The 18036-nt window shown below is 44.6% G+C and overlaps 1 protein-coding gene across 3 annotated transcripts in view; it reads right to left on the bottom strand.

The window, feature by feature from the left end:
• The window catches only part of LOC107266170 (protein downstream neighbor of son homolog), a 127649-nt gene that overhangs the window by 73537 nt on the left and 36076 nt on the right, over nt 1-18036 (bottom strand). For all 3 annotated transcript variants that reach the window (XM_015736382.2, XM_025083358.1, XM_025083360.1), the window contains exon 2: nt 6870-6912. In XM_015736382.2, the coding sequence (XP_015591868.2) occupies nt 6870-6912 (43 nt within the window). The remainder of the gene's footprint in view (nt 1-6869; nt 6913-18036) is intronic.

Consider the following 18036-nt stretch of genomic DNA (forward strand, 5'->3'; position numbering starts at 1 on the left):
CCCCCCCCCCCGCCGGTTGCCTTACTACTACCCTTTACGAAGGAGGGCTGAAAGTACCGTCTATATCATCCTCCGTTTCTTTCTACTCCTTATGCCTCAGCATCTTTGCTACTTTTCTTTTTCTTCTTCTTCTTCTTCTTCCTCTTCATCTCTTTTCTGGGGTGTCTCTTTCGCTTAGGTACCTCTACGTGCCGCTGGGACAGGGAAAGAAGGGATGAAAACCCCAGTAATGATCATTACCTCCGGTATAGTGACAAGTGAGTTCTGCGCCGCTCGGGCTGCAGGAAATGGCCGCAGATAACGCTGTCACGGCCATTTTTATATTATGACGAATGGATCATCTTTCTACAGGGAAGTTAGGGAGAACTCACCCCTGGCGTACAGTGAACCCCTATGATAGATTCGTTGTAATAGTTTCTTTTTCGCAGCTATCCCGCATACGACCATCCATTCAAGCTAAAGTAGAGGATCGAGAAAAAAAAGTGAAAGAAAGACACCATAAGGAACAAACCTAAGAGATCAGCATGGACAGCCGCTATTTTCAAATTTTCACAAAGTGCATACGTGGCAACGGTATCCGATCATAAACATCTATTTTCCTAAAATATCTTATACCGTTACTTTTTCGAATAATCCATCCCCCACTCTGCCCCCATTCTCCTTTTTCTATACAGTAACCTAAAGTTATCCCAGGAAATAAGTAGAAAATGCCAAACCACCCTTCCGAATCCTCCTTCGTATCTCGGTGCAATAGCATCGGGCAGTCTTTCATATCGTATCGGGGGGAGTGGAGGGGTGGCTCGTCTATGTGGAAATGCGATCACTTAGAACCGGCCTCGGAGTATAATTCGGCATCTTCGCGTCCATCGGGATTCCCATGTTGGCTTTAGGTGGGTCTGGTCTGCGCTGGGTGATCGTATATTTTTTATTATTGCCAGTAGGAGCCATAGAGTCGGTTCTTCTTCTTCTTCGCAAAGGGGTGGCTGGATGGAAGGGATGCCGTCGATAGCTGACCACTCGACTCGATGCGGATCAGTTTCTCCACCTTTCACTATATTCTACTCTATTTCTCCTCCGCCATATACTCGCCCCAGTGTGGATAGCAGTCCATGTACTATATATATGCGTGTATATAATACACGTAGCCATCTTGGTTACCCCAACATGCCCGTGTAAGTATCTCTTGTGCTTCTGGCTCCTTTTATTGAGTGTGGACGGCAGAAGCGATCCTCATGTTTTTACATCGAGGCAATTTTTCCATCTCGCCCCGTTGCCTCTGAGGAACATCGCCATTCGACGTTTCGGCCATCGCTTCCCCCCCTGCTCCTTTAGCCAACCCCACCCGCCGCCTCACAAGATTCTATTCTTTCTTTTCTAATCTTTTTCTGCTCCGCTTCGCAAACCAGGGAACACCACTGCATTCCTGTAGTTCAGGTACTCCTATGGAAGGCTGTGTTCTTCTTGGATATTTTTGGGCGATTTTTTTTAAGGGTTATTGTCAGCGCTTGAGACTTCAGTGGGTCTGGTTCGTTCGGTAACCTAACCACTTGGAAGACTGATAGATAGTAATGGGATCGACTGTTATATCTAAGGGGTGAATTTTAGCGAATTTGTGATTAGAACGAAGAGCGTTAGGGGTTGAGATATTTGGAAGGGTGAATCGTGTGTCGTATGGTACCGGTGTAGATAGAGGGTACAGTCAAAGTACTGTTTCTGGAAACGTCTGGCGGGTAGTGGTTGGTTAGGGTGCAAGGGTGGTTCACCAGAAGAGCCAGGATTGGTCTAGGGGATAGCTGTCCGCGTTCTACCATCGTCGAGGCTTCATTATACGTTGACCTAAGAAAATCAGCCACCCCCACTGTTCCTACCTTCAGCCTTCAACCTTCAGCCAGCACCCACCTCTGCCCGAGCCGAACTGCTACCCTCTGCCAACCAGTGCTACCATCATCCCTTCTGCTCCCGTCCTTGGCTGGTCTCCTCGGCGTCGAAGGGTGCGCGCCGAACAACCGAACCAGGTGCCTACCTAGTCTAACCTGACCTGTACAGTAGGGGTGGTAGCAGAGGGAGGACGAGGGTAACTCATCACTTATGGATACTGATGACTCGCGCAATGAACTCAGACCGCCGCGCTTTGGGTGCTGCGGTGGTGCAACCCTCGATCTTGACTCTCCTTTAGCATTCGTTCTCCATCCCCTCTTATTAAGGGATGAGAGAGGAGGGAGAGAGAAAAAGGGAAAGGTTTCCCAATCCTCCCCCACCCTCATCCGAGGAACATCGCTCTAGTAAAACCTTCAATAACATTTTGCTTTTCCCGTACCATCTGGAAAAGCCCAGCATCTTCCGAAGGGATGCTGTATCTCTTTAGAATCTAATCAACCCGATAGAACAGCCTGATTGGATACCGTATTAATATAGAGGAGCAACGCGCAAGGATAAATTATATCTGACATTATCCCTATATGATTTATCCTTATGATGATTCAATTGGTCCATAGAAAAATATACCCTCGCAAAATTTTCTTCTTTTAAGTAAAAAAGATAACGGACGTCCGTTTCGCTAGGTTTGTTCCTCCATACCAATTCTTTTTTTTTTGCTTCCTCTGTACCACCAGGAACAGTACACTTTTTCTTCCCAGCCATTCGTTTCTATTACCATGCGTTAGGGGTGGCTCGTTCGCGGGGGTTAGATTTATTTTCACTCTATGGGTATTTTTTTATGGTCTCGCGCGTGTGTTATAGTCGCGACAAACTTGGATGGGCCTCCTCAGCACGCGTCTAAGCCACACCGTATACAGTTGCCCCATAGCGCATCCACCGCACACAAATATACAGGCGTCCCACCCACCCCCCATAACAACATATAACCAAACAGAACGACTCATCGTATAATAAACCCATAAACACCCTAGAAGCAGTACGCTCCAACCCCTACCATATAATACATAAAACACCAAAGTGTCCTGAAAATGTATACTTCGATACATACTGCGATCATTTTAAGCCAAAAGAAAAGCCCAGCCCAAGGTGGACAATATTACGAAGCACCCTCTTCCAAAAAAAATCCAACTATATCCCATCGATTAATTAATACTAAAAAAGAAAAAACTTGCCCTAATCCCGTAATACACTCACACTCAACCCATCTGAGAGAAATATACCTCCGAGCCACGCGAGTCCCTTAAAGTCAAAGCGATCAGGATATCGATGCATATATGAATAAATGTTAATTTATGCATCCCGAATGGAACGAAACGATATGCGTCAGCCGCGAGACGACCTTGCGGTGCAGCAACGTTGCAGAGCACGAGGTGAATAAATAGTAAGCATACCCGGGCGTGGGACTCCCGAGCATACTTAAGCACCCGCTGTGTATTACCCAGTGGGTAACGTTAAGCACGGCGTAAGTACAGGACCTTAGCGCGCATCAAGGAAACAAACAGCCGGCGCGCGCAATATGAATTAAACATGCTGATTAATAATTAACAAGTTGGCAGCTCCTTGCGTATGCTGTTAAACAGAAAAGGCAGTAGGCTTGGCATCTCTGTCTGCCTTACGACGAAGAGACCAAGGTTGTCCTTTACCATTGGTATATACCTGGATATACATATCTCTCTCTATTTCAACGTTAAGCCTGCTTCTCTCGCTATCTCTCTCTCTCTCTTTCTTTCCTATTACCTACTTGATAACAGCTCTTACTACTTAATCACATACAGCACATGGTACTACAGTTACCCCACTTTATGCCAAACTCCGGTGCATACTTATTACTCGCGTATTTAAGCTCCTATACGCTCTCTTGGCCTAGGTCAGTTTCATTATCTTAAACAGCGAGAGTGAACCAGCGCGTCGATAGACGGATGGCGCATTAATAAACATGAATGAGGTCGCACTTCCTTTTTCTCTTCCTTTTCTTCTATCGATTCGTCGCCATTAGCAAAACCCATGTTCTCTTACCGTCCCGTGTAATTCCAGGTCAGGATTTCAATTCGAGTATTTTTGTTAATTCCTCTGTAAAGATTTTATTCGACTATGACAGAGCAGAATTTGACTTATTTTTAATGATGCTCAGTGACTGGTCCTATCGTGGACTCGTTATGGCGTCTGTTATCTGTATTAGATAATTGCTATTATATACGTAATTATATGGTGACCCGCACTGGAAATTTTTATTATTCTCGACGATGAGAGCTCACGAGTCGTGAGACCTCTTGCTGGTGTCCCAGCTCTACCTGATAACTATATAGATATATAGGCTCAGGTTCAGTTAGGTACAGGAGTTAAGAGAGCAGAAGGAATTAAGTCGGAGAGGGACACGAGTGCCGTGACGCCTTGGATGTAGAGAATAATTAGCGATAAGGCTTCTAATGAGCGACGGCCGGACTGCCTTGTGCGAGCCACTGAGCCATATATATAGTCTGTGGTTATTCTATGCGTTTTCCCCCTAGCCCTACACCCGTTGTAACAAGAGTAAATATATGTAGACGCCATCGAAGTTAAAGGAAATTTAATATATTTTAAAATCCCATAAAATACCATGTGTCGTTCAAGAAATTACCAGTAGCTATGGAACATTAGTCTAATGTATTTATATACTTTTTATTGGCATCGTCCATAAGAGGATCGTGAAGTCACGTCCCGTGAATTGTGGGCCACGTGACGGAGGCGTGAGCGAGGTGCGATGCGATGGAACAATGCCATCAGAATTCTTCGAGGAATGTCACCATGCCGCACCCATATTTCGAATCTGTCGTTTGGCATGGATCACTGTCAATCCTGACTCGAGTCATTAGTAGAGTCAAGAATTTTAGTAATAATGCATATGAGGATCGTTTCAAGTGTTTATACGTAGGTGGATATTTAAGGGGTAGTTTCGGGTTGGTTGAGTTTATGGAAAAACCAAATTGTATATATATATATACATGCAGCTTGTAGGTAGAGGTTATGGCGTGTCACGCACGTTATAAGAATGCGATTGGTGGTGATTACAGGTAATGTCGCGCGGCCACGCTATATGCTATAGTACAGTGTATGGTGTTTAGGTACCGTAGTATATATCATTCCACGGCGTGCTATGGGTATGCTGTTATTATTAAGAGTCTATACTGTAATACGCCTACGCTATACCATCCTGAACACGGTGCCATTGTGTCGGTAGTTCGGCAATGGCGTACGTACTTCCATGAAAAGGTTTGTGGCGTGACCTTATTCCACTAAAATATACGCGACCGGCATGCGAAACAAAGGAGCAACGGCAAAAGTCCGAGTGGACGATCGGGCCAAGGCACGCACTTTTGCTAGCCATTGTTCCCTGGTGTATATGGGAACTTGAGGAGGGTGGATTCTTTAAAAGCTCAATAGATTCTAGTGAGGTTAAATGAAAATTTTTATTATTTATTCCAAGCTTATATGGGAACTGTGATAAATTTTAATGAGCGCCTGGCGACACGACCTCATTGATTGATTCGAGCTTTGATAAGGGAAAATAAAATTTTTCGTAATCGTTAGGGATCAAATATAGGTGTTAGCTTATTACATGGTTAGTTCGTACATCAGGTATTACGGCGGGTCCTAGTACTGTAGGACGGTGCAATTAGCGAAGGAAGTCTAGAAATTAGCAGGTGGCGAACGAGTATAAATATAGAGTTGGTATAACCGTTGAGGGTGTTGGGGGGTGGTAGGTATGAGGGGCTGGGATGATATTGCTCGAGGGTTGAAGGTAGTGAGTGCCTAGGTGGAGAGGCAGGGAGCCTTATATAAGGGAGACACAGGATGAAGAGAGTGGGCCTGCCTTTTGAATATGCATGGCCGAAACGGAACGGGACGAGATAAGGGTCGACTTATTTTTCCTGTCTTTTATTTTATTCCCTTCTTATTTTATTTTCGTGCTAACTGCTACCGGCTACCAACTCACCACCCGGAGATGGCCCCGTTCCGTGGTCCCTGTTTATATCTATTTAGCGAACCCTACGACAGATGAAGAGCGGAAGGGTAGTTTTTACTTAACCAGAAAAAGCTTATGCCAAAAACATGGCCGCCATTACGGTTACGCGTGAAAGTTTTGGTTTTTATTTTGGAAAATTTTTTTTTAATTGGTACAATACCGAGGACCTTTGGTTTTTTTAGCAGTAGTCCTACCTCAGTGGAAATTGGGTTTCTAAGGGTGATACTCGGTACATCGATAACGATAAGGGGCTGCGACAGAGGTCTGAGGATTTTCGAGGAGCTCTTATCGTACCCTTAATTTTTTAACAACCGCGAAACGAGGGATCCTCAAACTCCTCAACACATTTACTTGGATTTTCGTTGGGTTGGCAATTCGCGGGGCTCAGCGAAACAATTAAATTAATGCCGCGACACAGCGAAACGGTAACGCCGCGTTTCGCTTACAATTAAGCGCCATAAAACTGTAAGCCGTGCCCGCCCCTACGGCCTCACGGGTCGCCAATGAATATTTTTATTTAATGCCCCATTAGCAGCGGGATCATCGACTTCAGGGAAAGGGGTCCTGGGGTCGAGGGGGTGCCTCGTACTTACTTGCCTCTACAACCCTTAAGTAACCCAGTACATTTGAACTTCCTGTCTTTATTTCTCGTTTCCGTACTGTCCTGAAGCTACCCCTTATATGATCTACACAGTCGCACGCCCTTACTCTCTCGATCGTCCCTCAGCCATGATCTTCGGATAAAGCACAAACGAACATACCTTACTCGAACGATCATCCACTTACTAAAAACACTTAAGGGAATCCATGGGATTTTCAAGGAATCGTCCCGTAAAACGCTTTACAATCGCATAGTCCCGGCGTCACTGGATGATGGTAATATCATTTCCATCCCTTAAAAGAGCCATGGCGATTGGAGTCTACTTACAGTTTTTTCCATCAAGTATCGTGTCCGGGATGATTTAGAATTTCTGAAACACAAAAAAAACACTGATAATTAAATACATCAAAATCCTTATCAATTCATATACAGTAAGATAACGATTAATGGTCAGGCTACATTTTTAATATTTGTAGCATTAAACGAAACAGTGACAACACAGGTACACGTGGTACGACTGCTACTTTGGCGAATCGGAGAATTACCGTCTTAAAGAACGTATGCAAAAGTGTGCTATAATGAAACAGCATTGAACAGGGTAATTTTAACCAGGGTCTTAGTGTATAGAAAAGAAAAAGTACAGGAACCAAAAACGACTCGAGTAATAAGTTACACAAAATTATCATTACACAAAAGAAATGTAACAAACGAATTTCAAGGGACTCTATATAAATTGCATACAATATTTATCAGACTTATCCCATACTTAATATGCGAATTCTTATCTGTCATAGATCCAACCCATATGAACCAAATCATATATTTGTTCTTGGGATGCTTCTAAATGATGTATAGGCATGTCTTGTTACATTCAATGATTGCATGCAATGCGTCGCTACGGCATAAACAATATTACATAACGTTCAGTTAACGCTATAGAAATCGTATGAGTGATTAGTATGCGCCCTGTCACGTCGATGCTAGGGGCTGCGGGTTGTCCTTTACGTCCCACAGTGCGGCAAACCTGCAGAACTTACTTCCTTTTTCCCGCGATGGCCGATCAAAAAATCATGAATATGCATAGGAGCTAGCCGAGTGTGTCCGCAGGGCTGGCCAACCTAGTGGTTAGTACGTACCAGGTCTAAGGGCGATGGATTAGCGGTGACGAGGTGCTTTCTGGTTTTGCGGAAACCAGTAAGCAGTACCGGCACAGTAACCACCATACCACTAACCATCCCAGTTTTAAATCCTGAAACCAGCACACTACAATCATTAGCCGATACCAACCACAGTGAAACTACCGTTAGGACCATTCAAGATAACAAAAAGCCAAAACGACCAATAAAAGTAACCCACGACCCACGTACCATATAACCATAAATATGTTTTTAATTATAATACACATTTAAAAAATGTCCAAAGGGATATCCGTCAGTTTAAACATTTTTTGCTCGAGGTTCCTCGGATCTAGACGGCACTGGGCCCGAGCAGGAAGGAAACGCGAAATAAATGTAGCGACGGGAGTGCAGCAGTATAGGGACCGGGACTGGAACTGGAACTGGACGGCAGTCCGGCCAGAAAGATACATATTTTAAAATATTTTAGTCACGGTTCGCAATCGCCTCGTCACGCAGCCTTGCCACCTACTACCTAGTATCCAGCTAGTACCAACCTAATAGTTAGGAGGTTATACACTAAGGATATACCTTAGCCATATCCCAAGTACGGAGACTACGTACAGAGGAGTATATACGTAACGTACGCCATTTCTACTATATACTGACAAGCCACTATAATATATACACTATATTCTAGTTACTAAAATGCTAACAACTCTACCGGGAAATGTAACTGCCCGCAACTGGCTGCCCACCGTGCTGGTTATTTAAGTAATTTATTAATAAGATTCCGCAGATGCGGGGGCCAAGGATGTGAATTCAGTACGGGGGGGTCGTTACTGGTAGCAACCCCCTGTGACCTCGACTTCCGATACCGTTATAGTATATATCTCTGCCTGATTGGTAGCTAGTACGTCGATGATTATCTTTTGTCATTATACATAGTACGGTACGTAAATGATATAGTTACCTATGGGAGATCAATCAGTTTTCTCATGAGGGACATACAGGGTTAACGACACCACGACACCAGCTGAACGAAGACTCGCACGAGATAAACGATCTCCTGGCGATGAGGTAGATTCGACCCAAGCGACAACCGACACCGGAAGTGGTACTGTAGCCATTTTCATCGTACCGCCCGGAGGCAGACATTGCTTCGGTCCTCGGGACATGCCCACACGATTCTTTTGTCTTGCCGCTCTGCTGGTTACTCATAATGTGCCCACATCGTCTTCCGTAAGCACGTAAGTCCCAGTTTGGCATACAGCGATGGCGTACCGTGTACGCCATATTTGTTTTTATTTAAACGCGTGTTACGATTTATCGGTAAATTATCAACGATATCCAATTCATAGAGTTTGTGATATAATATGGGTTAAATGTGATCTGGTGAGACGCGTTAAAAATTTTCGCCCGGGTCCTCGCACGAATTTAATGAGTAAACGTGTCATTAAGTGTTGGTGAAACGGGACGTCTGTGAGGTTCAATTACGGGTAGGTAGACCAGATAGGTACAGTCACCGCGGATATGGTGGAAATGAAGGCACGGTGCCTGGAAAAATGCGGAGCTCCGTCTCCCGGAATATATTTCCATATATCAGAGGAACCGAGGCCGCCTTGAGCGAGCTGGCGAGTTAGTGAGCGAGTGAGCGAATGAGCGAGTTGGCTATCCCGGGGAGAATCTGTTGCGAGAGAGAGAGAGAGAGAGAGAGAGAGAAGGGGAGGGAAAAAAAAGGAAAGAGAGGGTGACGAGGAGAGGGATGCTTCTGGAGGATAAGAGGGGTCCAACGGAATAAATCCAACTAATTAGACGAGGAAAAACCGCGGATTAATTACCCGTCGCCTTTCATCCGTTTTCGACCAGCCTCTCTTACACCAGCAACCCTCACTCCCTGGCTACTACCCCTGCTGCTTATCTACTGCGAACCTCACACTACTGCCGCTACTTCTTCTTCTTCTTCTTCAGCATCTCAGATTTCCGTCATGGAAAACAATTTTTCACTGGTACCTCCTCCGTCATGCTTTCGGATTCCTTTCGCTTGGTGCTCATCGTACCGTGTTGAGAGACCACGTGATGGCATCAGGAGGGTGAAACGCATCATTAGTTCGAAATCCGTTCGAGTCGTAGGATTACGTGATTCCGGTATGATTGTCAGAGGGCCCAACCCCTTTCGAGAAGTTTTCGACAAGTCAAATAGGTGATATTAGAAAATTCTTCCCTTAGGACTCGAAATACTTTTCCACTTGTGGAAGTCCTTTTTTTAACTTCTTCACTTTTTTATACGGGCGTTATACCCGCGGGAATTTTGTCATTCTCGCTCAAGGGATGATGGCTAGGTGATATCGGATCAACATTGAGGACGCGATCGACTGAAATAACGATCTCTCTCAAGAAGCAATATATCCCCTTGGAAAATGCTGATCCCGATCGAATAAGAGGTTCTCTCCCAAGAGCAAGCGAAATCACTGAGAAGGATGATAAGAGTGGACTGGTGAATCCAGTCAGTCACCCAGCCAGTCACCCAGCATTGCACTCTTCCAAGGCAAATACTAGAGACGAAAGGAAAAGCAGGAACGACAAGGGCTGTGAAATATCCTGGTATGGGATTTGTTCATCTCTTTCTCTAGCTATATATCCATATATACATATATAGAACGGTCCGTCAGAGTGTGAGAAGCCGAGTGTTTGCGAGCCGCTCAAAAGCTCTCTGGTTCGAAAGGCACAGGGTGACCACCCCTTGCCCCCCTCCGTCCTGGAGAACCATGAAGACGGGGCTGAGGAGAGGGGCCTCGCGAGGACGTACGGAAGGCTGAAATGCAGATTTCACGCGACTCTCGAGTCCTGAAAGCACCTTCATCCGTTGCTTACCTCCTCCTTCTCCTCCTCCTCCTTCTGCCCTCCCCCTTACTCACAACCATTCTCTCCTTCCTCCTCCCACCTTGTCCCTATTCATCCATCCATCTGTGCATCTCTCGATTCTCATCCTGCTAATACCTCCACCTTCGCCCCCCCCCCTCACCCCACTGCCTTATCCAACGTCCTTAACACTCTTGGACTCTCGACGTCATCCCTTGGGAAGTTGAATTTACTTAGCGTGACTTACTTTATATACCAGGACACTCCTATCGTTCTATCCGACTTTCTTACGCATTTGCCTATATACTCTGTTCATATATAGTTGCCCATATATACAGAGAAACACCGTACGATAAAGTTTTCCACGGTAAATACAGTTTTCTTATAAGTTAATATCATTGCCAGGAATCGCTTCAAGGATTTTATTCTGGACGTATTATAATTCATGGTATACGCTACTTTATATATTATATGTATAATACCCATCGCTGGCGAGAAATCTTTGATAGAAATTTCTATATATCCTGAATGTTTTCCCGTTTGCGGTGAATCGGACGCACAGCGGACTCGCGGACCGTCTAATAATTCATTTTATGTAAATGCCCAGGGGCAACATATTTTCCCGGAAATTTAGCGCGCCCGATTCCGTCCCGATAAATCAAACTGACCGGGAGACTGACCAATCTCGAACCCCAGGGATTCTTTAGCATATAGACTGCGAGTTGCGTAAGCCGACGCACACGGGGTATCTCGAAAGTTCCTTATAAGATGGGACGTCCCGATTTTCCAGCATCCCCCAGACCTTCCATCCCTTCGGCATTTTCCCCTTTTTCTTTTCTATCCGCTCTAAAACTATATACAGCGTAGAGGCCAGCCTTACAGCCATCCTCGACACACTCACCCCCTCCATCCCTCTCTTTCCGAAGTAAGGGGTGGCGTAGCACGGGAGGCATGGTCCACGGGGTAGTCTCTTGTTTTATATAGGGGATGGCTGACTGAATAAAAATTATGGAATATGTTGCATATAAAGTAAGTGAAAAACAGACGGAGATGATGAATTGCTGTAAGAACACGGAGGGTGAGGAAGATAACGCCCAGCGCCATCAATCACAAGTAACGGCCAGCAATGACGCCTTCTCTCCACTCCTTTTCTTTACCACCGCAGGAACATACACGACGGCCAAAAATCATATTTCCGAACACCGTAAAACCCTTACCGATACTGGTCAAGGCTATAGGCACTAAAAAAAAAGTAATTATTACAAGGCGCCAAAAATACAAGTTGTTCCCACGTACTGTGTATATATATAGTCAAGACTCGTTTGAACCTACCATATAAAAGGTGTCTCATGTAATTAGGCCGGGTTCACGCGGCGTGCCATCCAATTGATAACTATCTTATTGCGATACAGTCCTAAGGGTGTCTACCCCGTGACGGTTACAGTCACGGTGCCTGTTCCCTTCTTCATTTTCAGGAGCATCTGACGTTCCTACCGGCGCGCGCACACGGTGCCATAGCTCTTTAGATCGTATCACGGAGGTCACGGTGCTTATGGCGACCGCTAACATATTTTTAAGTACCGACGTCTCTCGCTTGGACACGCCAGCACGAATACGCCTCTCTATACCTGTATATATGGTTACACGCGTACACTTTCTATCCTGATATATACACATGTCCAATGTACACCAGTGGTTTTATGGTAGATGAAAACAGGCTGCTTGGACGCGATGGCACCTGCCGTGCAAGGTGCTGCTCCCAAACTTCTCTTTCATCCTGCTGCTCCTTACCTTCTATCCGCTGGAATCTAGCCGTTGACATTGGGCCCGGAACTGAAATCGGGCCCCGTTATATTCTACCGTGAGTGTCAATTATTAACGTTATCGAGTTGGGATATATCGGGGTTATAGTTCTTTTTTTACAGAGTGGAACGTAGAGGCGTTCTCCAGGTTTGGTTTATTAAAAATACATGGTATACACGTATACGTATATATGCTCGGATAAGGACGAGCATGAACTTCAACGTAAGTCAGGTACGTATGTACCAAGTAACTGGTACATGCATACGAATAAGTTTCGCGGCACGCGCGCAGGTGAAAAGTAAACGCAGGTGGAGCAACGATCTCTGGCTTACGGTTCAGGTTTATGTAGAGGAGACTTGTAAAGTCTTGGACTTGCAACTGACCCCGACTATAAGACAATCCGTTGTAGATCCAAGCAGGTGCATAGTTTAACGTATACATACCTATATGAGTGTATACGTACGGCAGGGCACGCGATATATTTTCCTATCGTGGAAAAATTAATATAATTTTTATTATTATAAAATATGCTTTCCTGGTATCTTATAAAAAATAACATTTACAGGCCGTACCAAAACTTCGAGTCTTCGATCTCGTTGGCAAGGGTAGTTTCGATCTACTTCGTCGGACGGATAAAGTCCTTCTGAATTTTCGTAAGATTCCTACCTTACCCTAAGGAAACTCGAGCCTAGCAAAAGGGGATGAAACTGTAAGGGTAGCGCATGCTCCTCTCCGTCTAGTAATATCAGGGATGCGAACCCCCTTGCGATGAGAATTCTCACCAGGGGTGGATATACCATGGAAGCTCAAGGAGGTCTCGTTCTGCCGAGCTTTTACCGCGAGCAGCGCCTTGCCTTGGCGACTTCCGGCAGCTGGCTTCCCTCCCGCTTTCCCCCGGAACTACAGTTCCGGTAACGAGAGATCCCTACCTTATCGGCACTGTCTATCCGCTCGTTTTACGCTTTTTGTCACGTACCACCCCATACGTGATCCTGACTCTATGTGCCCGGTGTACCTCGTACGGCGCGCCGCCACTCTCATACCAATTAATCGCTGACTAGATCGCTATCGCTGTGGGATATCTTTTTCTTTTTATCTTCACCCTATTCTTTTCTCTTTTTTTTTCTTGTTATTTTTACTGACCGTCCACTTCAGCCTTCGTTCCTCACAACCACGCTATATGGATACACACACGAGATTGACTTCACACAACATCACGGTGGGATCTTCACAACAGTTGTTTCTATCACGCTTAATTATCACGTGGATATTATTATTATTTTCAAGGGTTCCAAGCAATTATTTATGCTTATCCATGATACAGTGTTTTGGTTTACCGTGTATGTCTTTTAGGGGGTTGACAATTTTTTAATACGAAATCCATGAGAGAATCATTCCTGGAGAATCTATGAAGGCAGATAAAGAGCGAATTTGAATTTTCATCGTTGCGCGAAACACTCTAGTTTTACAGGCTGGTCCAGCGACCGAGAAGCATCCGCAAACAGTCGAGATGGAGTCCGTGGGGATGATAGCGAAACGGGATATTGCCGTGAGTGCTTGTGGGAAGAGGGAGGAGTAGATGCAGTATGACGATGCATTGGATACTCGGTGGTAGAGGGAGCGAAGCATGGAGTCGGAGTACCAGTACCAACACCGTCGGCGGGCATCAGCACCAGGAGCAGCATCCAGGGGTAGGCTTCCACAAGCCGGGAACGGTAGGAAGCAGCGGGTGATTGATTTTTGTCGTGGCTTTGGTTGTCGCTATCCGGTATCGGCGATTGTGCGGACGCCGCGCGTGCGGCGTCATCGTACTTCTATGTATGGTGGTGGCGTCGCGACGCCGTCCACCGATTGGCGGTTAGCGTCCCCGGAGGGCGGTGCTAATCACCAGACCGTGCACTTTCTGAGTCTGCTGCACTCGCTTCTAGAACCACTCTACCGTGTACCAGGTCCTATACGTAGTTATATATATATATATATATATATATATATATATATATTATACTATATATTATATATATTATACTCTTCTATCCCGATAATACGACCACAGATCCCGTGCCTATATACTTACGGATGTGTATCCGTGTTTCTGTTTTTCAATATACTTGTCAAAGCTGATATCAAGGTAAAATTGTCATCCGCCTAGAATCAAAATTTAATAAAAATTGTATCACGGGAAATGGCATCGTGAAACATCAAGGTATTCCCACAATGAACAATGGGGGCTAAGGTCGTAACCCTGGTAAACTGAAAACAACAGTTTTCCGGTTAACTAGTGCAAAGTGAACGTGGAGAAACTTTCCAAGTTCGTTAAGGTCACCCGATAGTGAATTCGTACTGAGAATATTATCCAAATTTTCTGAGCGAAATAAAGCACCCAATTAGAACGAGTACGGTTGCTACCTGACTACGGAGTACACGGAGTTCCTAGAGTAGCGGCAATGTCGTGCTATGCAGGCATATGAAATGAAGAAAAACACTAGGTGGGCTACCCTTGAAAACATGGACATTAAGCATGAAATGCGTCTGGCGCTTCGCGGGCACGATAAACCCGCACTGATTTATGGGGGTGACGCGGCGCGTCCCAAGTAGAGAAAGATCTGGCGTGGTTCGCCGGGAACGCCGGCAGCAACAATACACCATTCGGTGGCAATGTAGTTGATAAAGGCCGATAAATCGCGAGTAAAACGGAGTGATAATATCGTGGCGTAGGAAGGAGGAGAAGTAAAGTGGGGGTGAAGTTGTACGAAGGTAAAGTAAATGTAGGGGAAGGCCTAGAGCGAGGTAGGAGAAGTAGGAGAAGGTGAAGTGGGAGAGAGTACAGACCACCTCTAAAGCATGTATACAGGTATATCGAGTGAAGCGTTATGCGCGTACGTAACTAGTGGGAGGGATGGCAGGGGAGGTTGAAAGGTAAGCGAAAGAAGTGGGAGAAGATTGAAGCGGAGGTGGTGGTCGTCCGGTTTCTCATGGAGACAGTGGCGACGGTGGCAAAGGAGGAGAGAAGCCCGTGCCGCTTGTCTCGTAGGACGAAGCCAGGAGAAGCTACGAGTGCGGAGGAACGGAGGTGGGAGGGACCAATGGACATGCGCGGGTGTGCCACGACTCTACGGCGACCTTCTGGCCACCTCCAGAAACAAAATGGCTACCATTATTCGCAAGCTCGCCAAGAGATGGCGACACAGACCATTTACGTAGCTGGCTTTCATTGTCGTCGCGTACGGGTATACGTATACATATGCTACGTATGTCCTTATGGAAATTTATTTTTTTGCATTTTTGCTTTGGATATATTTTTTTTTGCGAAATTTTCTAAATACGAGTCAACAATTTTCTAAATAAATATATTATTTTTATAATTTATTTTTATATTGTTACAAATCACTTCTTACTGTTTGTATTATGTAATATTGAAGTTTCGACAATTGACACGTCCATTTGGATATAATATAGTATTACATGACCGTGGGAAAATTGATCTGCCATTGTTCCGAAAGACGATGAAAATTATAGAAAACATGGCAGCCATTGTTCATTCACAGTTTGGCAGACTCATTTTCTGTAAGTAGCTATCTTGAGGTACTGTGTCGGTTTGGTGCTCCACAATGTATAGTATATGCTACTGTATGTCGTTGCATAGATTGTATGTAGATATATATGTATATATACGTATGGATATGTTTGCGTGGGCGGTGCGCGCATTTGCGAAAGGATAGGGACAATAAGTGCCCCACAAAACTCTGGTTTACCGACGACTTTACGATTTGTTGCCTGTTATCGATATCCCCATTTGCCTTTTCTTTTTTTCTTTCATGTATTTCGTACATATACGTATTTTTTATATTGAATAAAACATACACCAGATATTTCATAATCAAGTATTTATATATATATTTTTTAATGTTCAAAGCTTCGGTAAAAAATATTACAGAGAACTTTGAAAAAACTTTTGTATCGTCCAATATGTCAAGTGACGTCACATCGATCTTCCCGTGTGCCTGTTATATTAAGTATAGACATATAACTATGTAGCTTAAAGCATTGAGCTTGCGTTAGAAATTTCCGGAAAGTTAAGGAAACACCTGTTAGAGCCTTTGGTGCGTCTTTTCGGAATTTCCTTGCGGGACGTGGGAAATTATACAAGAAATCACTCATCTCCTGCTTATACATGAGAGATAGATATTCGGTACATGGCATTAATTTGTCGAAAGCACACGCGTCAGCGCGCGAGAGTGAATATCATTTGAATGCATTAAAGCGAGCGGGTACGCAGATACGAAGCATGCACGCACTTTCGATATTGTATAGGCAGGAAGAAAAAGGAAGGAAAAAGGATGAGAAAGATTAAATTAGAGATTACTTTTGGCAGAAACGAAGTAAACTATTTGGTCCGTAGATATCTTTCATTTGAGAATATACACATATATATGTATATATAGGCATATACATTAATAAAGTATAGTTTGGGGACAGTTTCAGTAATACAGCCGCTAGTTTGAGAACAATTGTATAGTTTCGGGTCGGACCTCAAAGTTTTTTCAACATAATGTATGTTTTGAGGTCCATAAAGCGACTGTCACACCAAATTTTTTTTTTTTTTTTAATGCTAGACATCCGGAGTTGTGATGAGCTTAGAAAGTGTTTCGTTAGGTTAGGTTAGGTTAGGTTAGAATTTCAATGCTGTGATGCGTGAGGGTATTAGCTAAAAAAAAAAGGTTAGCTTGCTACTGTGAATGTCCCTCAATCGCCTGGGTCCTCAAACTATACTTGTTACATGATTATATATATATATATAAGAGTACGTCGGGTTGACGTATACGGAACCGTAGATCAGACGCCAATATGAATTCTCACGTCAAGTCAAAGAAATAGTTGAAGGCTGCTCGTTTTCTCTTTTAAATTTCTCACTCGCCCGTTTGACACTTTTCTAGCAAAAGTAGCCGCAGCGCCGTTTGCCAGTAGTCCGCACTGTTGCTGCTGGCAGCGACGCTGGCGTCGGAGTTATGCGTCCCGAGGAATAATATCTGGCGATAAAACTTGTCGTTTTCTTTTCCCAGCCTCCGTTCGTTCTTTCTTTCTTTACGCCAGATTAGACGGAATAAATTATCGCGACGGCGACGGCGCGCGCGGGCTGTCGGATGAGACTGTAGAAAAAATAAAAGCTCGCAGCCGTCGGAAAAGCAGCGCCGGGACGCCAGGATGAAGTTCTCTTGCAGGAAAAAATATTTTCATGCGGAAGACGATTGACGCGTCTTGCACGTTTTTTTTTTTAATTTCAAGCTACCTAATTTTTTAAACCGATTTTCGTTCGAACTTTAAATTGCTGGAATTTATACTCCGTCCGGTTATACGATTGTCGAACACTCGTTGGTATACGTATTTCAGGATTTCTAAGGGTGCATATGATTAGGGGTTGCGGCAAATTTTTTTTTTTCGTTACGTTAGTACGTCATTAGGGAAATGATTAGAGCATTTATTTGTAATTGATTTTCTATCGCAAAGTCACTAGGAAATTTTAGCGGCTCAGCTGTCGCGGACATTGATTGGCGAGAGGGTGGCGGCATAGAAGGGCTGGTAAGGGTTGGTTGGTTGGTTGGTTCGTTGGGTGGATGTTTTTAGGACGGTAGATAGGACCCGGAGTCTCATGCATATTCAACGGCACTCTCAACTCCTCCGTCACGGAGGGAAAGAACACCCCCCCTCACCCTTCC

The sequence above is a fragment of the Cephus cinctus genome, unplaced genomic scaffold (assembly GCF_000341935.2).
Source record: "Cephus cinctus unplaced genomic scaffold, Ccin1 Ccin1_scaffold0299, whole genome shotgun sequence".
Lineage (NCBI taxonomy): Eukaryota > Metazoa > Arthropoda > Insecta > Hymenoptera > Cephidae > Cephus > Cephus cinctus.